Source organism: Cuculus canorus, chromosome 1 (assembly GCF_017976375.1).
Source record: "Cuculus canorus isolate bCucCan1 chromosome 1, bCucCan1.pri, whole genome shotgun sequence".
In the NCBI taxonomy this organism is placed as follows: Eukaryota; Metazoa; Chordata; class Aves; order Cuculiformes; family Cuculidae; genus Cuculus; species Cuculus canorus.
In genome coordinates, this window is record NC_071401.1 from 138992412 (window position 1) to 139016762 (window position 24351).

Below are 24351 nucleotides of genomic sequence, written 5' to 3' on the forward strand. Positions count from 1 at the left end.
AGGTATTATTGCCACGTGGCACAAGATTCATCAAATCTGCAAAAACTGTATTTTTTCTGAGTTCCCAAATATAACTATATACTGTGGCTTTGCCCCAGTGCATGTAGGAATGAAAATCATGTTCACGTCCATCATGCTTTGCGCCATGATGGGAAGGGAGGCCTAGTCAGGAGCCACAGAGGCTGAGCTGAGCTGCATGACTAGGACCAAGCAGTGAGCCCCTGCAGTCAGGTCTAGACACAGCCTGGAAGACAAATGACTGTGTTCAGAATTCCTATGATAGCGTGTATGACAAATTTAGGGTCCTGCTGAATTATGTGTGATAAAAAGTGACGAGCAACTAAGATTACATATTTTCCATGGTTGCCAGATCTTGGCATACTAGACAGTTAAGGAAGAGAGGTTATCTTTAAGAGGGGCATTTATCACACAATCTAGTCAGCCTCGGGCAAGATAGTGTCATGGAGAAGGTGTCCAGATTTCCCAAAACCTTAACAGTCCTCGTCTCGCTCCACTGCTCTACTTATGTTACAAGAAACATTCAGGTCACGGAACGTTTATCAAAGAGCTAGAGATATACAACATTAGTATATTTAAATAGAAGCTATTGTTTGGTAGTCTTGAGCACGAGCAAACACCTGAATTTCAGAAAAGTTTAGAGTTGCATCCTAAAACTAACCTTTCCATTACTGTGGTATTCACTGAACAGCAGAAGTCATACTCAAAGTAATCAAAACTAATTTAACAATTACAAAACCAGCAGGATGACTTGATTGTCATTTGGCACTGATGATAAATATTTATTACAGTTAGCGTATTTGTCTTCTGAGCTATTAAAACGATGTTTTCAATTCATAACTCTTCAAACCTTTCCTATAAGATCAAGGATCCGTCACATTCATGGCAAATAAGCAAAGTCCATAGAAGTACAAGGTCCCTCACTATTTTCAATCAATCAAATCTGCGAGAGAGAGAGGGAGATTGATGAGAACAACCTACTTTTCTGTGCATGGCATTCACTGAATGTGAAAAGAGGTTTCAGCAGGACCGAGAAAGTAGCTGTTGTCATGACAGCACTGGGAAGCCCAGGGACTGAAAAGATCTTCATCAGCTCACTGCTGCAATTCTGTGCCAAAGAAACTGTGCTGCCTGTCTGCATGCTGACAACTGAGCCAGGGGAATGCCTGCTTGTCAAACCTCCCTGGTTTCACTCTGCAGACTCCCCCACTCTTGCTCCTTCAACCTCGAATATAGTTGCAATCTGGCAAAAATGGCACTGTCCTGCTTCCTTTCTCCCCCTTCAATACCCCCCACACCTTCTGTTCATCTTTCTGGTTTAGCAGGGGCAGCTCCTAGCTTTCCTATACTCCCTTTTTGCCCCACCCTGGCAACTAAAATGCCATGTAGAAGGCAGCAGTAGTCTGTAGGATTACAAATACTAGCACATCCTGCAATCCAACTCCACCAATGTGACAACTGCCACTCCTGTTATCTCAATGTTATGGGCCAGTGTTTCTGTATGCTGTGATGTTTTCATGGCAGCTCTGAGGCCAGAGGCTGAGAGGATTTCTGTGGCAGTATCATCTACTTGGGGTCATACTCTTAACAATGACAGGATCTTGTCTGGTCAACTCTGGCCATTCCATTCCAAGTAAATGCATTGTCTTCCATGCTGCAGTTGGGCCTGTGCTAACTGCTCCACTGTAAGCAACACAAGCACCAGTTTTGAGGGACCTATGAGACTATACAATGCACAGTGAAGGCTTTATTTTACCACAGTGAATGAACATGATTGCTGCATGGCTGAGATCCTCATAATGTAAACAAGTAAGAAGAAAATAAGGTCTTCTTGACAGTGCACATGTTGATCGAGTTCTAATACTGTTTATTTGAAGCACTGAGAAATATAAATATGAACATTTGGAAACTTGCATTATGCTCCTACTGATTATCACTAATGGAATGGAAACTGAGATTGAGCGCTTTACATCCAATCTTGAAACTGCCACCTTTATTGCAAATGAAATGATCAGAGATGTGTGCTTTCAGATGAACTCCTCAAGCCTTATCTGAAACTTTGGCCTCTGTGGTACGGATTGCAAAATTACCATTGACCTCAGTAAGGCCAGAATGTCAAACTCAGCACAAGAGCTGGGGAACTAAAGAGTTTTGAGGAACTCATAACAAATCCTGCTACTGTTAGCTTGTGGAGGATGGCTGCTAGGAAGTGTGGACTTGGCACGTATCTCACAGGAGAGTGTAAGTTGCACTATGACCCTTCTATAATTCAGAATTTAAATAGTTCAGAGGGTCCTTCTCTCAGGAAGCCTGGAATACTTTGTAGAAGTGGGAGACCTAAATCCTAAATTAGCTTAAAGCCCCAATGACGCGCCCTACAGAAGCATTACATATCTTCTAATAGGCAAAGCAGTGATATTCCTCTCCTTAAGTCTATTCCCAGCTCAGCTTCTCACAGACTCTCCAAAGCAACTCACTGTACAGGAGTAGGCAAACTGTTTTATCATGTTGTTATGCAGCAATTTAACCACGGTTAGGATGTGCATAATAGAGTCTCTTTCCCAGGATTGCTCTCAGGTATAGTTGTTTGTCTTTGAAGGCTTTCAGTGAAAGCTGTTGTTATACGTACACATGGGCGTGTTCTCAATAGAGATGAGATTTTTTATAAGAACACTTTAGAGGAAGATGGAAAGATCTAATTTTAAATGTGGTGAATCTTGCAACAATTCATGCGTCTGTGTCTTCACATAAAACTGTGGACTTAAAGCTGAGAAAACTATTTGATTTAGGTTGTGCTAGTGCATGAGAGGTACAACAAAGAGGCATGTAACTCAGGCACTGAGAAGTGTTACGATATCAGCTCTGCAGAGAGTGATGACCTACTTCTGCCTTGTTTCTTCCAAAGGAAATCCTTTGACACCACTTCAGGACATGGCTTTTGCTCCCTTGAGGACCTGATCTTACACAAATATTCCTCAACCGCATTCACTTCCCAGTTTCACAACCAGATATTCCATCTAAAGAGGTAGCAAACCAGCCAGTTTAAAGTGGGACTTTACAGAAAAAATCCCCATCCTTCTCCTGCCCTTGATTATTTTCACGTAAGTTAAGTGCTGGACTGATAGCTGTGAAACAGTTGTCTTATAGTTTTGTTACACTAGCACACATTTTGGAGGTCTTTTTCATACTAATACAGAGAGATTTTGGGAACTTCCTTTATTGGACCTTGTGTTCTTTGTCCATCACCTGCACAATACTGTGGTAACTTCCTTTGGCATATCGCATGTATATTCCTTTCCATTACATGCAACCTGTTATCATCAGCTTATGATCTATAGTAAAGCATATATGCAAATCTCAACAACCCAGGTTATATCATGCTTAACAAAGTATGACAAAATAAATGCTGGTTTAAAAGCTACACAAATATTAAACCATGAAATATTTGAGACTTACTCCCCTCCTCCCTTATCTAATTATAGTATTAATAAGCAACATGCTGAATTTCAGCTGAGATATAGTAACCACAAGAGATCAGACTCTCACATAAGTTCTCTCTTGTATCATAATGTTTGCAGTCATGAGCATGTTTAACTTTTAATAATACAAGCTGTCAACCTGAAGCCAAAAAGGCTGTTCCCATCTGGGCTCAGGTCTGCTATATGAACACGAACTCTGCTGCCCTGGTTGTATACGACTCCAGATTAGGCCACACACATATTTTCTCTGTTTTGTACTAATTTGTTCTGGAGCTCTAGTTCAATATATTTGTCCACTTTCTATCTTTAATACATGATGATGCAGCAGTGTCATTAATATGACACTTAAAAGTCACTGTGTCTTCATGGTTGGTGAAGCAACACCATTTTATGAACAAAGGAAGGCTGTGAGATGTAGCTACAACCTTGCAAAGAAACCTGTTTCTGCAAAGTCATATCACTAACTTCTTTCATTTAGGTTAAAGGATCAAGTCCTTAATATTTGAAAATACACCATAAACATACAATAGCAGATCATTGAATATGAAGTTTAATAAAAATACAGCTTGGCATTAACATTAAAAAGGCTCTAATTTTTCTTCACAGGTAATTAGTTCACACAATGAAATAATCTCCTTTCTTATCCTGGAAACACATGCATAAAACAGCTCGGATAACATCATTTACATACAGGCTGCTGCATCCGCATGTTAATGTCTGGCAGTGAAAAGTTCAGACAAGTTTCTAATCCCCGATTTCCTGCACGTGCTCAGCACCCAGATTCCCAGAAAGTCAGAAGAGAATGGGATACTAAATATTATTAAGATGAGAGGTCAGCTGCAGTCTGTGCCACAGCTGGACAGCCTGCAAGTTATACAGTTTCCCAGACCACAGGATCTTTGACAGTTCTGGACATTGGAACATCAGTCTTTTTTTTTTTTTTTTTTAAACACATATTGGTATTTGTATATCAGTTTCTTTTGTCAGTCACTTATGGTTATGGTGATCATTCTAAGCCTATTGTGCTGCCACCACTTGCTTTGTCCAAGTTACTCTATTCCTTGGTATTGAAACCAATCTGCATTCACATTTAAAGCACTATCATGTCACCCATCAGCAATCATTTGCTTTCATCCCTTAAAACTACTATACAATGGCAACCACGCTATGAGGACAAAAGCACAGGCAGAGAGGAAAAAGGAGGAAAGCTAAAGTGGGAAAGCAGCAGCAGCAGCTGCAGCAATGCTAACTTTATTCTTTTGGGGTCCTTTGGGTGAGTACTTGAACTCAGACTGATAACGTACATGCCCTTCATCTTCTGCTTCCCCTGTTAACACAACTTATCTTCCCAGTGCAGATACTGGAAGGGAGCTTAGACTGGCTGCTTTTGCATCAAGGCCAGCAGGTAATAACAACTGTTTTCACAGCACAATACAGTGTGTCTGTGCCTACTGACAGCCGCAGGGAAAAGAGAGGGCTGTGAGGGGGAAACCCTCCTATTGCAGTAATATTGATTGCTAGCAGCACTTTCCAAAACACAGATCCAGCTTGCTTGTCCTTAAAATCCACAACTCTTCAACAGTTGTTGAAGGAGGCCACCTTATCAACTGAATAGAAATCTGGTTTGTTGCATTCAGCCAAAGATGCAGTTAGAGCATCCGAGGGCTTGGGAATTGCCTAGAAAGTGTGGATTGTTTAGGCTTTAACTGGAATTCACTCCTGTGTACAGTTGTCATCCTTCTCATGGTTTTGAGCCATAAGCTGTAAAGACATCTTACACTTCACAGGTTGCCTATGATTAATTACCTCGAAAATGTTGTAAAAGTTAGGGATTCTGTTCAAAGGTGAAATAACTGAAGTTCTCCAGTCTGGAACCAAGCAGACGGGGAAAGATGTATAGTAATTTGTGCAGAGCCCTTCTCCGAAACAGGCATGGCTCAAAGCAAAGCTTTAGTCTACTACCTTTTACAAACATGACCTAACTGTGCTCCTTGGGGTCCACACGATTTTAATGAGGCAAAAATGATCAAGATGTCATGACCTCTCTTCTACCTTGTCTTAAATTCTGGATAATGGAAATGAAGAGGGGCTTAGCTAGGTTATATTTCACTGATCACATGAAATGGAATAGGTTTAGGATCATGATATAAATGTTCTAAAATAAAATGCTTTAGGTTCAAAGTAGTTTTCCCTCCCCTATTCCCAAGAATCAGGCTATATAAGCAAGTATGGCTTTTCCAATGTTGCAATTCATTTGAGTATTAACCAATTCCTGTTCACTAACACCATGTCCTATATGATTGAGATACTAGCATTTTAATTAATAACTGCTACTTTGTAAATAGCAGTCAGGATCTCACACATTTTCCAGGCACTTTATTGAAAATATTTATTATTTTTAGGCACAATATACCAGAAACAATAGTTACAAAATGTTACAGGAATGTTGGCATATGCTAAGGAAAGGGCCAGAAATGTTATTAAAAGGTGATTTAGATCAAACAGTCCCAGGTTTCCAGGCAATCTCCTAGCTCACAAAATACTTTCAGCTTATCCTCACTCATACACAAATTGGCTGCTATGCAGTACCAGCCCTTGCACGTGTAAACTCTCTCAGACAGTCTCCAGGTAGCCAGAAATCAAACCTGAAAATAGCAGCAGTCACAAACATCAGAAGAGGTTAATCAGCAATTTCAGTTGTCTGTTTTCCTTGTCTAGATGCGATCATTTCTGTGTATAAAAGGAATAAATGCCACAGTCACTAACAGCTGCTCCCAAGACTGGTGGATGAGCATGAAAGCATTAAAAAAATAAATAAATCACTCCTCTTTAAGGCTAAAACATCTGAAGCAGCCTCCACGTTGTTGCTGACTTGGGATTTTACCAAGAAGAAAGTTGCACAACACAGGGCAGCCGACTCCACATGTAATCAGCGTCAAGACTTAGCAGAAATTCATATCGCGGAGAGGTGACTTTTATGAGTTGAGAGTTGCTGAATTTTGCAGCTTCTTTTTCATTTTTTTTTAATTGCTTTGAAATGTACCATTGTCAATTAATGCCAATTTTCTCAAATAAACTCTTATACGTTTGATTATTAAAAATAAAATAATTAGTAGGTTCAATGTGATGAACACTTCAGAAAAAAACATCTATTTTCTTCTGTATAGAATCTATTGCTGAGAACAAAGGAGATTCATACACAAGTAACTTGGAAATGTTCAGTGCCTCACATGATATGCTTTGAACTTGATCTTTCAAGATGCTAAGCACCTGCAGCTTTCAGTGATCTAAAGCAAGAAACTGATGGCCTGGATTCAGCTGCTAACGTAGGGACAGACAGCTGCTGTATGGATAAGGCGTTTTTTTTCCATACGAGGAACAAAGAATACCTTAAACATTGAACTGGAGTGGATTTAAAGTTGCAGAAGAAAGTCTTGGACGGTGCCAGTCACTTCACTGTGAATGACAAAAACTGCCAGATGACAACAGAAGAGGATCAGGTAAGGAAGAACATAAGGAGGAATTTCTTCACCATCAGAGTGGTGAGGCACTGGCACAGTTTGCCCAGGGAAGTTGTGGCTGCCCCATCCTTGGAGGTGTTCAAGGCCAGGCTGTATAGGGCCTTGGGCAGCCTGATTTAGTGGGATGTCCCTGCCCATGGCAGGGGGGTTGGAACTGGATGATCTTTAAGGTCCCTTCCAACCCAAACCATTCTATGACTTTTTTTTGAAAGTTTTCATCGACCCAGTCTCTAGGCCGTAAGTGAATCTCACCTCTTCTATGAATAAAGTTAAACCTGCAGGGTCTGCCTTTTTTTTTTTTTTTAAACTGTGCTCATTTTACCTTCAAAAGAGGAAGAGGGTGTTTCCATTTTTAGTCTGAAATTCTTTGAAGTATTCTTGCTCTATAGAACAGGGATCTGGATAGAATTTGACAAAAAATTAATTCCTTATTTTAGGTTTGGTTTCAGCAATAAAGAAGTTAATGAGATCACATCTGGTTTTGTCCCGATACACTCTGCAGCTCTGGAAACGGCACCATTTGCTTACAGCTTTTTTTATTCCAAACAGAACCTAACCGAGCCTAAATAAGTGTTCTTAGCAACCACGGCAGTGATGTTACTTACCCGTAGCTACAACTATGAGCTGCTTGCAGTTTCACAGCAGACAGATAACGTTCAGACAGACTTTAAGTACATTTTATTTGGCATATGATGGAATGAAGAAACATCACAAAAAATACCAAAAATGTCATTCCACAAGTAACATTGAATACTGACACATCTGGAACAGCTGGGTAACAAGCTGTGCGTGTCAAGTTCAGAAAGCAGCTGCTTTTAGCCTTCATTTTGGGCCAGACATTTGCTTTCAGCCACCAGTATATTCAATTTTATTTTGTAGCAGCTTCTTCAGTGTTCCCATATGGACAAACTAAACAGCTCCAAGGATATAACAGCACGTTTATTTAATGTTCTTTAGGAAAAATGAAGGCCAGATGTTGGCTTTGTTATCTTCACGTGCATCCTTAAAAAAGTTAAATTAAGTTATTTCATATATATTATTAATGCCAGACACAGGCAATTTGTTTGTTGGCCATTTAAATGTCAACTTTGCAAAGGACGGAAAATAACATTTTAACTGAGGATTCAAACTAAAAAAAGATTAAATTACCCTAGAATAACTTAATAAAAATAGCAAAATCCAGGATCACAGAGACAAAAAAGAATTGTGCACTAAAGGCATGATGACCCACTTCTGAGATCTGAATACTATTTATGGTTTTTATTAGAAAAGAAAAACAAACACCTTATTGTTACAATATAATGAAAAGTTTGGGGTAAGAGTTATCCAGCACCGCCACAGATTAAAGATCTTCCACTCTGCTGCTTCACTCGGCCAGGATATAACTTAAGCCTCCAGTCCAAGTACTACAGACTATAGTAATCTATTACTAACAGCATAATCTGTTAACGGGTTTTTTTGTATGTACTGGTTACTACACCTAGTGGAACCAATAGGGTGGGTAATAATTGTTTCCCAGACTGTCCAATTAAAGTGATTACAAATTAATTGTTTAAAATTTTTGTGATTTCATGAAAACAACCTCATTGGATTCATTTTATGGCAAGACACACTTATGAGGAAATCTTAACTGAGGACTACTTTCCCCCCCCTCAGTAATAATATAAACAGGGTCTGGGTTTCAACTGCCTGGTGAGGTTTCTCTCTTTGAGCCAGTCCACGACATACAAAAACTGCCAAGACACCAACTATAACTTTTTGAGTAATGTCACTTTATTAAGGGACTTAAAATAATCACATTCTCTAGTAGTCTTGGAACAATGCAAATGGTGAACAAAAGACAAGAATAGATGTAATTGGTTCTGAAAAGCATGAACATCTGTAGAGAATGTGTTGCGTTATTCCTAAGGACTCCTGCTTTTGAAAAAAAGCACGTTCCATATATACAAGTGTCAGTGTAATAGCCAATAAAGCGGTCGGAAATATAAAAATATCCTAGATACAAACTTCAAATAGATGTTTGAAGGCTGACAATATCAGTATTCTGATATTTCCATATCTCAGGAGTATGATCACTGGGATGAGTTATTCTGATGAAGTAAGAGACAGCAGATGCTTTGTGGTAATACAAAGCCATATATTTTTTTCCATAAGACACAAAAAAATATAACACTCGATGAAACTGCAAGTCGCTGCTGCAAGCGCCCACAGAAAGTGAAATTATAGTCTATGAGCATTACTACATTCCTGTATCATCTATGTTTGGTGTCTCTGCCAACAGTTAATACCAGCAAAAACTTGCTCATTCTCCCACCTTCCCCCAGCTTCAGTATGAACTGCACGTACTTTGCAGAGATACCAAACTGATAACTGCTTTAAACACAGACAAGATCTATAAATGTCCAAAAACCACTTAGTCATTCTTTCCTTTATTCGTTGCAATTCTTTTCTTGGCAGCAAGGACAGAAAGAGATTGCAAAGCCTGACAGCTGAACAGCTCTCCTGAAAAGGTTAGGGAGAGAACAGGGCGCGTCCTGTTTGCTTTACCCCAGGTGTTCCAGTGATGCCACTGAACTTAAACCTCAACTGGTTGAGCAAGAAAAAAAAAACCCAAAACAATCACATTCCTCCTCTTTGTTTTGGATGGAAGGATGCACTAATTCGGGGCTACTGTTCAAAAAAAAAAGAACAAAGGTTATTTAGTCAAACTTTCAGCTGGATGCTCTCTGACTGCATCATGATTCATCATCTTTCCCACAGCCATCTTCTTTTACTCCGAGCTCTGCTGCTAAATCCTGCTTTCTATTTCTTCACCTTTTCTAAGAAAACGGTAAAATGACAGGTAGGCAGACAACTAACTCGTTGGCAAAGGCCCCAGGAAGAACGGGCAGCAGAGCTGGGAGTGTCAGAAGAATACAACGAACACAAACTCCTACTTAGGGGAGCAATGATAAAGCATTCATTTCAAACTGCGTCTCAGTCTTGGGCACTCCTCTATGGAAAAGGACAATGAATTATGTAGTTCAGCAATATTCACTTGAACAGGATACAATTTGTATGATAGAAAAGGACAATGGGCTGGCAGTCACCTTCTTATGAAACTTGCCTTACCACTTATGGCATACACATGCACCAAAGAACGCGGCATTTGCCTGAACCTTTAAAAGATTTCTTAGCTTTACATCCTAGATTCAAAAGCTTTCCCTTAAATCTTTTCATTTTTCATCATTCTTTTCAAAACCTCTTTTGTCTCAGGCAAATTCAGACAGCTGTGTTTGATGGAAAAGTGAAGCTCATAACATCTGTACTGTGATGACACCTGACAAATTATTTCAGGTTTTCTTTCAGTTTCTGGAAGATGCTTTGCAGATGTCAAAGCTTCAAGGAATCCTCATACTTCTCTCCTTAACCCTAATGAACGCAGCATTCAACGTTTGCAAATATTGAATTACTGCTCACCACACCCTAGTAAGACAGGATATTTCCTCTCATGTAAACATGCAGGGAACGGAGGCACAGAATGACTAAGTGATTACACCAACATCACTCTACAAGTCTGGGAGAGTCAGGAGCTGAACCTGTATTTCTTGCGTCTCAGAATCAGGTTGTCTTTTTGTTCTGTGTTGCAGCCTTATTCTTTCCTGTAGGGGAAGACTGGAATTCCTTAAGAGTCTGTCACTGCTACTCTGGTTGACAGGTGATGTTGCCAATGAGACACGAATTGATGCATTCCCCACATCAAAAGGTGGAACACAGTGTGACATCTGTTTGCTGGAAGAAATACTAACCATACAAGCCCTTAAGAACATCAACATTTATTTAATATGATATAAAAGAAATGGGATATGAACATTTGTATTTGAACAATAATAAGTGGCTTCTTATACTTACATCGTATGTGCTCATTGTATAATATATACACAATGAACATAATTACATTTGTACACAAACTAAGTACTGGATTGAAAACCTGCTTATTGCTGTACACACTCTAACCCAACGAAGGAAAAGCCCCAGTACCTCAAAATACCTACGCTCCATTTTATTTAGGAAAAAGGAACCACTAACATTAATGTATATGTTGACAGAATTGTGGCAGTAACTGCTGACATTACGACCTGACCAAGAAATAATTACAGCAGAAACAGGACATCTTTTACTAAGCAATAATAAAAATGGCACATTTTAAATATATCTATATATATATATATAAAAATTTTACAAACAAAATGTTAAAACAATAAATTGTAATGTTTAAAAAGTGTAAAACCAGGTTTAGTGGTGATATGTAAAATTAGCCAGGTTATGCATCTAAAAGAAGCGAAAAAGTAAACTTATACGATCCATAATTAAAAGAACATTAAATTCTGAAGTATATCAAATAAAGTTCTGACTGTAGGCTGCACATTAAAAAGAGCCTTTATTTTATGTGCACAGAAATCATAGCAGCAAGCTGGTATCAGGAGAAGAATCTGAAGGTTGTTGAGTGTACATGTGGGCCATTTAAAGCTTTCTTGGAATAAACATTTTCCAGGAAGTGATAAAATGATGCTCTGCGGCCAAAAGCATCAGAACTATGAATTTCATAGATTTAAAATATACTGTACAATATCTTCTCATATTTTCATAGGTCAGGTCCATACATCTCCAGCATGAATTGTTTCAACAGAAGCCATTAGTGCTGAAAGACAGACAAAGATTAAGTTACTCTCTTTTAGCAACAACAGAACATTGTATAAAGCAACTCCTGGGATTAAACGCAGCAAGGAATTTCTGACCTCATCCTAGCAGCAGTCATCAGTGGTGCAGAACATAATAAAGTATCTTAGAAATCAGCCGTTTCCAAAATCGGTTCTCCTGATGAATAATGCTGCTGTCAAGATACCTTGACAGCAAGAAAAAAAAAGGAAGCTTTTTTCAAATTTACACAACTCTGTATGAAAGTGTTTATTCTGACAGTTTTATCTGGTTGTAGATGACGACCTCCAAATCCACGTTCTACGTTTTTCACCTAAAACTGGCAATAACAGCAAAGACTCTAATTGCTCTTACAAATGAGGAGGCAGTTTGAAGAGGGATGCAGTATTATTCAGTTGCTACACTGCGATGGCAGTGTTGCTCTAAGGCCTTCTGAAGTTCAAGTGCTCCACCCAGAGCTTGCTGTATTTTGGTAACTGCTGAAAGGACTTCCATAAATAGCTTCTAACAGTGTATTAGTAAAAATATTTCTCAGCTTTGAATCCAGGTGCTGTATAAAATTTCATTATCCCTTCATTACTCAGTGTAAATGTAATGTTTAAAACGTAACAGTGTTAGCTGTACGCATCCAGGTTTGTCTCCGCAAAGCGAGAGCCGTGACAAAGAAAGCAGATTTGTGTTAATTGGTTTTTCCTTAGTCCGACAATATCCTGTGCCACCAATTTCCTATGCCAAATTCCCCTGGCATCGTGCCAAGGGTATCATTTTACTAATTGACTGTAAAAGCCAAATATAGGTATTACCTCAGTATTCTCTGAAATCTACCATACATTTTCCAGATGCTGCCTCTAAAATTTGCTTGCACGTGAACAGGGCTGATCTCACAGCTCTGAAGTTCCCTCTGCCACACAGGATTCCTTGCATCTGAGAGACTCTGAGTTCTCGCACGTTACAAGGCCTATCTTCCAGCAAAGGACTGGGATACTAGAACGACAGCCCCTGAAGGTAAGGGACAGTAAATACTGCAGGCAAGCATATTATGCTTCATACAACTCCTATGAATACTCAGCCGAGCTCATGGCATGAATTTCTTTTGGAGCTCCTAGGAAACAACCGACAGAGGCATCAAGTGCAGCAAAGAAATGTGAAATACATATGCACATAGCGGAATGCTTTTCCCAACTCAATTCAAATATTAAGCAGCCAAAACAGATGTGTTTCGAGTTCTGGAATACTTTCTTCACTATAGCAAGGCATGTATAAGCAGAGCGTTAATTTTACAAATGCCATCCCAGATACACCGTTTTGTCATAAGCGATTAAGGCCCATTTGTAGCATTGTACTTAACACAGAAATGTTACAGCTACAATACTACCTGCAAGGATACACCACGCCGCTGGAAGACAAGGCTGGGGCATTAAGTTATAAAGCAGACAACTATACGAGTGTTTCACTTTTGCTAGTCTCAGACTTAGCATAAGTCCTTAAGAAAAATGAATTTGCGGATCTGATCATTGAAGCCGATGACAATCGCTGAAAGCAACTTAATGCAATTGGTAATAAATTTCTGGTGAAGTTAGAGGTTGCTTCCCCTTTAAAGACCGGCAGCTGTGTCTACGGACAGTATTCAGCAGCGCAGTTTTGGTTTCACTACTGACCTACTGAAACCGATTTGATAGGGTAATGTTTATCCTATTTAAAAAGAAGATGCATTATAAATGCATGTGTGTTTATACAATGCAACTGAAAGCATTAACACAAATCAGTATTTCCAGAAAAACTGAATAATCTCATTTATCTTTTTTTTACATAGTTCTGTAATAAAACTTTTATATTAAAGTACAGAAGTCCAATCTAAATCTAATCATGACAGACCACATCCATCAGGTCTCAGTACTGAAAGTGAAGCGTGCATTTTCCACTCCCTCAAAAGGAGAAAGAGATGTAAATAATTTCCTTTATTTTTTTCCTCCCCATAGCTCACAAAAGAAAGGTTTCTTGAATGAAAGGTTTCTTTTTGCTAAGATGGAAGATTTGCAATAGATATTGGGACAGTAAATAATAAAAAATGCATTGTGGAATCTCATACTGAAGGACTGAAAACATGTCATTTTAATGTTTTCTCAACTGTAAAGTTTTCTAAAGTTACCTTAGCTACGGCATTTAACATTACCATTGAAACATCTCATTCTTTCAGTAGAAAGCTTTTTTAAACAGGTTCTTCCTGACAAAAAAATGTAGATTGATTTAAATGCTGGTAAAGTGCTGAAGCATTCACATTGGCATCCTATTCATCTCTTTAAACACTTGTATAAACAAACACGCTTACTTATACATCCATTCATTAAGTGGGTAACACTGCAGGTAAGAACAGGTAAATCCTGCCTAACTCATGCTTTCTGACTTGGTTCCTAGAAGAAATTACCCACTTAAACAACGGAAGAGAAACTGTGTAGGGATATGTCTCTCTATAGGAAAAAAAAAACCCCAAATTTATGTAATTGTTTACATTTCTTCCAGTCTCATTTTTTCCCTTCCTGTTTGTCATCCACATCTTAAGCCATGAACTCTTCAGGCCTTTAGATCATTCTTGCCTATGCATCACTAAGAGTTGTAGCTCTAGTTGCATACTGCCATCAAGGTTCATTTTCCACCTGAGCACCGATGCACCTGCCTTAACTGGGTATCTGCTTCGTAACAGCTTAGGTCTGTCATGTAATTCAAAGGGCTATTATCTTGCCAGTTGTGGAGAATGTGCTTGATAAGCCATAAGTCCTTTCTCGTTGAACTTGGACAAGAGAACACATCACTTGCAAGCAAATCAATACATGTATTAGTTTTATTTGCTGGTTAGCTTATATTCAAAGTTGCAGATAACTTTGTCAAGTATGGTCTACAGATGTTTCTTGGAAAAATAACTAGAATACATGTATTTAGAAAAATATTAGGAAAATGGCAGGAGGGGTGTGGAAAAAACAGACGTACTTCTCTGTAACTATACACACATGAAATGTGATCCTTCTGTGAGCTGTGTCTGTGTAGATGGAGCTGGTGACAATGACGATTCTGGTGAAGAAGGCAAACTTTTCACTGCAAGTCATACAGCAAGATAAATAAGAACACAAGTTACAGAAGGCACGATTTCAAGCCATAATAAATATAAGCTTGAAAATCACCATGTCAAGCCATAATAAATATAAGCAGAACTAAATGAAAGTTACATATGTAAAGAAAGACTTAAAATCTGATTAGCACAATAATCACAACTTCAGTGGAGAGCAGAGCTGATCTCAAGAAAGATCATTACTCAGGCCTATAAACGACTAGTAGAACACCAAAGGAACAAACAACAGACAGGTGAATGCTGATGTGTTAATTATGTTGCAAAAAGAGAGAAACAAAAAGTAATATTTAACTAGCTGGGATACTCACAGACCTACCTTTATATCCCAGCTCACATTAACTAAGCATTTTTTATTCTGCTGAACACTACAAAATGTATTTAGAAGTTCTGGTTTTGATTATCAAGTCCCGGAAAGGATCACTGACTGCACTACAAACGTCCAGATCCTCTTTTATACTCAGAAATGGAACTATTTTGCTTAATTAACTATTCCCATCACCAAATACACTAATAATGTCTTAAATTCAGTCTTCCTCCTTCCTCCTCTCCTACACAGTGCCCTTTTTTCTCTTTCAAATAATTTTGCTTTATTCCAGGCTTCTGTGCTTGCAGAGTAGTACACCACCAGTCATTTTACCAGTCAGCTAGTGTTTTCTGTTTCTTCAACTTACTGCTGAAAACATGATCAAACTGAGGTGTTTTAGTTGCTAGTTCAACATCTACTAGGTATATTGGAAACTTATGGATTCCTCAATCCTGGGCACACCTGAAGCCCTCAATTAGCAAGGAGGTAAGGGTAAATAATCTATACATATCCAGGACCGAGATACTGTTTTACAAGATGAACAGGGAAAGATTTGCTTCAACCAACAACTATAGTATGACTCAATTTATGGTAACAGTTATTTAATACCATGAATCAAATGCAACCATAAAATCTACATTAAAACCTCAGAAAAATGGAATTTTTCTCTACATTATAAAGCCTGAGCCTTGACATCTAGATTAGCTCAGCACTTGCAATTCACAAAGGTTTCAGAGCATCAAAAGACATAATCAAAATGAAATAAAGTTTTACACATGTACTGTGTAAATTGTGTTTCAAACTCTTTCCCATACCTGTTGTTGCCTGATTTCCTTTTGAAGACTGTGCTTCTAATTCAAAAGAAGACATAATCCCTTCTTGTTCTTGAACACTAACTATTTCACTTTCTTCTGAGCTGGTTTTGGGTTTGTGGTTTGTAACTGTGGTCACACTCTGCAAGCTGGTTAAAAGAAGCAAAGCATTTAGAACTCTTAATAATTACAGGTGTTAACCACTAAATATAGGGGTTACAATTTAATTTTCTTCTGTTAATAGAAAGAAGTTTCAACTTGCAAGTTCGTGTAACATAAATTAAGCACGTATTTTGAAACCCTTCTACCTTATAAAGTCAGACTTAAAAAAAAAAGTATTAGAGAATTAATCCCTTTCCTTTACAGACTCATGCAGTTTCCTATTGCGTGGTATCTATTTTGCTGAAAGGTGCTTTAGAAAAGTTGTGACCTAATGCAAATGCAAGAAATCACTTAGGATCTGCAGTGCAACTCACACTAAAGTTCTGAATCCTTGAAGAGGACTATCCAAGACACAATATTCTTCTAATTTTGCAGTGCTCCAAAATAGTGAAGTAAAAGTTAAAGCAGGAGATAGAGAACACGCTGCTTAGTCTTCTCAATATCAGCCGTAAAGAGCTTGCGATGGAAGCCCGGGCTGAAGCTTTCATAATAAACTGGTACAACGCTTGAACTGAAATTACTAAATGCATTTTGTATGCCAAAGCAAGGATTACGAATGTATTCTGTTTATAACTAGGGCAATATTTGGAAATACCTTTTTAAGTATTTATGACAGTATTTCAATAGCTGCTTGGTCCGTTCAGCTAATAAATACAATGTGCAAGTTTAAAATAGCCTCTGAACATCTTGTTTTATTTTTACCTTATATCACTATCACGTTTTTCTTCCAATTTATTTTTCTTTTCCTTTTCTGCTTTCTCTTCATTACTCACTTCTTTTGAGTCAGATACAACATATGCATCTGATAAAAGATCATCAGTTTTTGTCAGCTATAAAACAAAAATGAAATGATGAAACAAAAAGCTGTAGCACATACTAAGTGGCGGATAAGAAATACCATATCAGGAAACAGTTTTATTAACAGACAAATTTTGCCATCATGTATGCTTAGTAACTCAGAATTACATAACTTATGAAATTTTTATCAATACCATTCAGGTTAATAGAGTTATCCTGAAGCTTATACCAGAGCCAATGAGCAGGACTCGGCTTAATAACTTCCAGAAGTTATCTGAACTCTTTGGACTACAGACGGTCTACTTTTTTCATGCTATTCCTCTCTTCACAGTGCCCCCAGAGATTCCAGCTACTGGAATATATTGCTGATGAGCCTGAACACTGTTCTTAAAGGTATAATTAGATAAAACCAATACAAGTGTATTACTTGTTTTTTCTTTGAAAAATTTGCACGCTTAACAAAGCAACAGCCCCTCAATAGAAAGTGTTTTTAAAGAATAACAACAAAAGCTAATTATTTGATTTCATACCATTCACCATCAGACTTATGTTTAAAGAAGTGAAATATAAAACCGGAAAGCAAAAGGAAAAAAATGAGTGGGGAAAAGGAAAAGCAGAGGATGATAAATTAAAGAATATGCATAGGAAAGAAGAAAAAGAAAAACTTTACACAAGATTTAAAAAATACTAAACTACAAGCAGGATATGATTACGTAGAAACAACTTTTATTCTGCTTCCTACAAACTGATGCGCTGCAGCCAACCAAACAAAAAAAAGTCAGGCGTATTAAATTACTGTTAAAATCAACACTGGGATATCCTCAAGAATGAACAGATCCGTGATTATTAGTTGAAGATTCAGTAGTAATAGATTTGTTTCCAAAGAAGTAAAGACCACAATTTTGTAGTTTTCCAGTCAATCAAAATAACAGATAAAGTTGAGTAAAATGAAATTTAGGAAGACCATATACAAGAAAATTAATTCTCAGCTATAGACAGATCCGATACAATTTTGTGCTTCTCTATAGAATATCTGTTATTATCCAAAAAAGTAACTTCATCTTCCAAGCAAAAGGAACTGGCTGTTTCCCATTCTCTGCTGTCTGTGGCTCAAAATATTTTTCTACTGCAAGAACTTATAAGGAGTTCAATAAGTTTAGTACCTCTTTAGTAAAACCTGAATTATACTCTTGTTCTCCATCATGTTTTAGTTGTGCTATTTCTTCTCCAGGAATTTCATTATTTTGTTTCAAATTATTTTCTTTACTGATGCTCTCTAATTCCTTCATGTTACTAAACACATTATCATCCTTTTTTCGATTCTGTGGAAAAAAAAAAATTGACATATTCTTACAAAAGTTATCACAGTTCTGATAATTGTGCTGTCCTCCAACTGTAATTAGAAAAATACTTAAAAAACCTTAAGTACAACGACATTGCAATAAGGAAAATGGAGATTACTAAGGACTCAGAATTCTGTTTCTCATTTTTGTACCTTTCAAAACAGTTCAGCCTAGCAATTTTTTTCTCTGTAAGATTCTTGTGCTTTCTGCATCCCTTCCCCTCTGTCCAATCTCCAGCATTTCTACAAGTCACCTTTATCTTCTGAAATTTCATTCATATTTAGCTCAGTCACACACAGGATTAGTAGCATTCTTATTTGCATTCATAAGCAATGAGGTTTTTTTCTTTAGAAGTAGCTTTTCCTGGTAAAAAAAAATGGATAAAAAGATGCTCTAAGTACAAAATTCATGCACCTGCATGCACTTCCTCCAATTTTCTTGGGTATCTTCCAAGCCTATGCTGTTAAATGATTTAACAGAAGACAAGATAGCATCTGTAATGTCAGAGGACATTACTTATTCCTTAAAAAAGATATGCTTTGCACAGAGAATAATGTGATATGCAAATTTTGAGGAAGGATGGTAGAGGTGACTTAATATTGTGAACTGCGAACATTATGTTGGCAGATTAGCAAACTGAACTGAAGTGAGGTTCATGCAAGTCTTATCAGGCTAAGTACTACGGCTGAGAAAAACAGAAGTCATGAAAATAGTAAATCTTGTGGCTGAATTCCTGTGATTTAGCAAATGAGCTCTGTTCAGAGGAAATTCCATGTAAATCAGTTCACAAATCAATCTCTTTATGTACCTAACTAAAGTATGTACTCATATCATGCACTCATCCCAAACAATTGCAATTGTGAAACAATTTCCTTTTGTATTTCCATAATCACTTAAAAATTACACATTAGGCTGTTTATAAAATCCTTTTTTTCAACTCCAATTCTAACATAACCAAACCCCAGTTGAAAAGGCTTCCACCAGTAAATGACATTGCACCACTTTTCTGTATTAAAAAAATAATCAAAAGGCATAGAAGCTATGTTTTTAAAACAAAGAGCTGTTACTACAATGTAATACCTCATCTTGGGGCTTTTTCCCAAATAGCATTCTGGAAGAATTAATGTTGTGATAGAAAAAGTGAGTTTTAGCACAGCCTACTAGCTAAATATTCGATTCAGACACATTCTCCCTTATCCTATTAAGTTTCTTATCACACCCACATAGCACTGATTTCACACAGAAAACTGAAAACGTGCTGACATGAACAAAATTCTTTTGAGTTCTGTACAGCAAGTAGTGCTGCAGCAGAGGATTTGGCCATTTCCCTCACTCTGCACCCAGTGTGTTGGCGAACCAGGTATGACACAGACATGACAGCAGTTTTCACACCATAGGAAAGTGGTGGCTCAACCACCTCTGTCTGTAAAAACTACAAAAAGAAACATCAGCAAAGCTTTTCTTTGCATGTTGTCTTCTCGAGAAAGACTGTGTTAATCACAAATATATTTGCAGGAGCCCTTTTCATACACAGCATTCACGAAGTCATCCCAAATATAGATACTCTAAATGCAAAGGCAAACCTTGAATTCAGTGTTTTCTCAGGTTCCAATGTTTTTGAAAGAAAAGTAACTTTTGTATAGCTGTGAGGGCAGTTTAGTATATTCAGAGGGGAGAAAAGAACCACAACAATCCTAAAACTTATTTGGAAACACACGACTTAGTGCAATGCATTTAATATGATTTTGGAAAATCAGATGTTCTCAAATGTGTACAAAACAAAAGAAGGCATTTCCATGTCAGTGTGAAAAAAAGTGTTAAAAAATGCAAAAACAATGTGGTCTGACGAAAAATGCATGTCAGAAGATAAAAGAAAAAGATAACTCCGTTAAGCTATTGAAAAAAAACCCTAATTCTTAGCAGTTAGAAAGTAGCAGGCTGTCTAACATCTGCTACCCTGAATCTATTTGATATTTTTGTCCTAACGTGGTATGGGGTTCTTTGTTTGTTAGCTGGGTTTGGGGTTTGTCTTTTAAAAGACATACGTTCAGCATAGTATTTCCTGGTTAATGACAAGTAGTTATATCTTCCTCTGCTCTCCTCACTCATAACCATTTAATAAACTCACTTCTTTGCCCTACCTGTTTCAAAATGAATGAAAACAAAAATAAGGGTTCTATTTTATGTATTTATGAGCTCGAAAACCACAGCAAAAGAGCACCAGTGAAGAGCTATCATCATAAATATGCGTTGCTACCTAAAAATGTTAGATATTTGCATGTATTACATGGCATAAAAATCTTCATAACTTATATATCAACTGAACCATGATTTTCCCTGATACTGCTTTAAGTCACAAAGCTTGCAGTTTCATGTTGTTTGCTAAACTTGACAAAAAACATCCTTATTAATTAACATCGCAATACATAATCAAACATACGTATATTTGAACTATTTTTTTTCCAAAAAGACAAAGTGACTTCTACTATCATTAGGCATAAGCATGAAGATTCTCTTCTCCCTTTCTCTTGTGTATGGCAGAAAATTCTGACTGTTGCTCTACACAAGCAGTCTCAAGTAGATACCAATAATATCACATGATTTTGGAAAAAGAACAACTCTGTCATGTTTTTTTAACGTGGGACGCACCTGTGCCAATTTGAATGGATTATCTCTGACAAACGACAGACTCTGTGAAGGAGACTGGTCTGAAATGCCAATGATATTGAGTCCTTTTCTCTTCTCTCTCAGGCAAGCTTGTTGGTGTCTCTTTATTCTTTCCATCTGTTCCTCCACAGTCATTCGAGGACGTGTGCTTTCTGCAAGACACAGCTGCTCTACTGCACTTCTTGGTCTTTCCTTAAATGGAAGAATATGTATATATATTTATTTTTAAAAAGCAAGATTCTAAACTGTTTTGCTTGTCAGAAAAGGTCACCTAATGATTTACTAGAAAGCAGGAAAACAGTGGGCAAGTAAAGAACTCCTATGTACGTAAAGAAAGTACAAGAGCCAGTTGTTAATAAACAAACACTGAAATTCAAAATAAAAGGAATAATTTGCTTTTTAGAGCAGCAACATTTCCACCATCAATTATAAACATTAAGAGAACAGGTAGATGCTCTGTCAAAGCCATCCTGTCAAGCTGAAACAATTTACCAGATGTTAAAGGACAAGAAAACACAAGTTACTTGACTGAGACAGAAACATAATTGAAATTTAATGACCCAGGACATTAATACCAGTCGACCTAAAAGTGATTTCTGCATTTTTACTTCAAGAAAAACTACAGCTGGACATCATTTAATCCAAGTGCAAGCTGAAACAAAGTCTTATTTGTTATCACTTAAAAATGGGTAATGCTAAGAATTATACCCAAAATAACAACCATTGCTTTGCCTACTTTATTCTTGAAATTCACTGATTTTCACACACATCGTACTCTGTATGACAGAAAAACTTACTTTGGGCTAATTAGCTGCATTCACTACATTCTCCGTACCTGATTTCACTTCTGAAAAGTGGAATTCTTTCTTCAGCCAACATCCTTTGAGTTTCTCTCTCCTCTCCCTTTGTTCCTAAAACTCCTATTCATGCTGTATAACAATGGCAAAAGTTTTCCTCCCTCTGCACAAACTACATGTAAACGTTGGTCTCCAACCCAGAGGCTGCAGAATCCTCTAAAATTCCAGGCTTCTTACCCACATACTGCTTACTGTATCCTGTTCTGGCTCCTTAAGGTATTTCCCAAATCATTTTAGTAATGAAATAAATGAAAGCCATTATTTGTTATACAAAGGCTGTTTAATAGCCCCAGAAGCCAAATATGAAGTACTTTGAAGTTGTAATCTAAGGTCATAGAAGCATAGAATGGTTTGGGTTGGAAGGGACCTTAAAGATCATCCAGTTGCAGCCCCCCTGCCATGGACAGGGACATCTCCTGCTAGATCAGGCTGCTCAAAGCCCCATCCAACCTGGCCTTGAACACCTCCAGGGATGGGGCAGCCACAACTTCCCTGGGCAGCCTGTTACAACACCTCACCACCCTCACAGTAAAAAACTTCTACCTAATATCTAATCTAAATCTCTTTCAGTTTAAAACAATTACCCCTTGTCCTCTCACTGCAATCCCTGATAAAGAGCCCCTCTCCATCCTTCCTGTAGGCTCCCTTTAAGTACTGGAAGGCTGCTATAAGGTCCCCCAGGAGCCGCCTTTTCTCTAGGCTAAACAAGCCCAACCCTCTCAGTCTCCTGAAAGATACTTCATGTCCTTTCAATTCAATCCTGAACTCCAATAGCTTAGTAGATTTATCATTGCCATTTAGTTCTTGTCCAGTTTGAGTGTCTCTATGCAGGTTAACACACATGACCTTTGTCATTCTTTCTAAAGCTGTCTCTATTAACTTATTATACTACATTTTTATACCAGTGAATTTTTGTTGTAAAAATTAAAAAGATAACTACAACTTTTTGAAGTCACTACAGAAATTAACACATCACTATCCATCAACGCTCAAAGGTTGTTTTAAAGTACCGTTCTTAGATCCATCTTCTTATTCTTCCTCAAAGTGACATAAGATGCTATTGTTGAAGACTCTGGCGTTGGTGATTTGGTTCTAGGTGGTACAACTCCCACAGGAAAATGTGAGCCTGCCAAACAGTAAAGCAATATACTAAGTGCTATGCAAAACATTGCCAAAACAGTTTATTGTTTTCTAGGAAATGCCAGCCTTGGAAACTATTCTTCAAAAGACAACACAGATCTTAATACTGAACTATTACGTTCCTTTGGTTATGCAGGCAGATAACTTCCCCATGGGAAACTAATGCACGTGGCACAAGAAATTGCTGGACATAGAAATCTGGACATAAACATTTTGTTTATGAAAAACAGACACCAGTTCGATAGCACTGGGTAGAATGGCTAGATTTCAGAGATGATTAAGGGGGAATTGTGTGAAAGATGGCTAGTCTTCACAGACAACCGGACATCACCACTGGGAACCTTTTGCGGAACACAGTTTGCAAGGCCAGCAGACTGCCTAGGTAACCACACCAGTGCTACCTCTTACGGCCAAGCTTACCTCCATAGTGGTGTTGAAGACAGAAAATCTAGCAAAAGTGGAACCAATGAAGAAGAAGTAATTATGAGTGGGTTGTTTATTTGGGAGGAAATAAGGGTTGTGAAGGGGAAGGGGCAAGGCAGATGGGAAAGAACAGCTGTGAGAGCAGCGGGGGTAAAAGGGTCCAGGTTTACACAAACAACTTCTTTGTCAGTAAGACTGTTTGACCAAGCCCTGTGCCTTAGCATTGCAGTCTGTTCTATCTTCTTATTGAACTTCATTCTTAAGTATTTTCCATGTGAGTATGCTTTCCCTTCTGCTTGAAAGTAAGAGATGGTAGTGATCTTCAAGCCACACTACCTTGGCTGTAGAAGACAGCTGTAGGGAGATCATACATAGATGTGGGGCACAAAGACAGGAAAGACTGCAGGTCTGTGGGTTGGCTTCCAGAGGGACATTAAGTCTGGACCTGCTACCATGGGGTATCTTTTGTCTATGAGATGTTAATGAACAAGACTAGATAATCTCAGAGGTCTTTTCCAACCTTAATGATTCTACGATTCTAAGAGACTTTAGGTATAGGATTCAGATACTGGAAAGGACAGAGGTACTGAGACTCGACCATAAGTCTGTCCAGCTCTTGTAGGGACTCACTGGTGTGTGTGCACACACAAGTGCTCATCTCTATATGTGTACAAGATCAGCTAGCAAGCTATGAGCCCTGGTAGCTGGAGAGTGAGAAAAGGATCATTCTATTTGTGTCATTTCACCTTCATGTGAGTGTTGGTCTGGTTTATGTGGTGCCTGTAACAGCGCTCATCTCAAATCTGTTTGCATTACCTGCTGTTAGCTGTGGCTGTGCTTATGCACAGGGGGATTATATCCTCAGCCTTGCCGCTTGCTGTGCGTGGGGACAAGGAACTGCAGCAGCCAGGCTCCGTCTAGCAGGGAGTTGAGGATATTTTATGTCCTCAAGTCGACTACATTTGGTCTCTCTTAACCATATCAACCACCAGTTCTTTTACTTAG

At 38.1% G+C, this 24351-nt stretch overlaps 1 protein-coding gene across 24 annotated transcripts in view; it reads right to left on the reverse strand.

Moving 5' to 3' along the window:
* Positions 1 to 7322: 7322 nt before the first annotated feature.
* The window catches only part of PLEKHA5 (pleckstrin homology domain containing A5), a 170762-nt gene continuing 153733 nt past the window's right edge, over positions 7323 to 24351 (reverse strand). For 8 of the 24 annotated variants that reach the window (XM_054057537.1, XM_054057472.1, XM_054057467.1 and 5 more), the window contains 7 exons: positions 22794 to 22909; positions 20909 to 21118; positions 18080 to 18238; positions 16821 to 16948; positions 15960 to 16105; positions 14722 to 14806; positions 7323 to 11699 (listed from right to left, as the gene is read on the reverse strand). In XM_054057537.1, coding sequence (XP_053913512.1) covers positions 11681 to 11699; positions 14722 to 14806; positions 15960 to 16105; positions 16821 to 16948; positions 18080 to 18238; positions 20909 to 21118; positions 22794 to 22909 — 863 coding nt within the window. In that variant the 3' untranslated portion in view covers positions 7323 to 11680. Of the gene's footprint in view, positions 11700 to 14701; positions 14807 to 15959; positions 16106 to 16820; positions 16949 to 18079; positions 18239 to 20908; positions 21119 to 22793; positions 22910 to 24351 lie in introns of those variants that run through there. The other 16 variants (XM_054057554.1, XM_054057546.1, XM_054057507.1 and 13 more) reach the window with 7 other exon arrangements.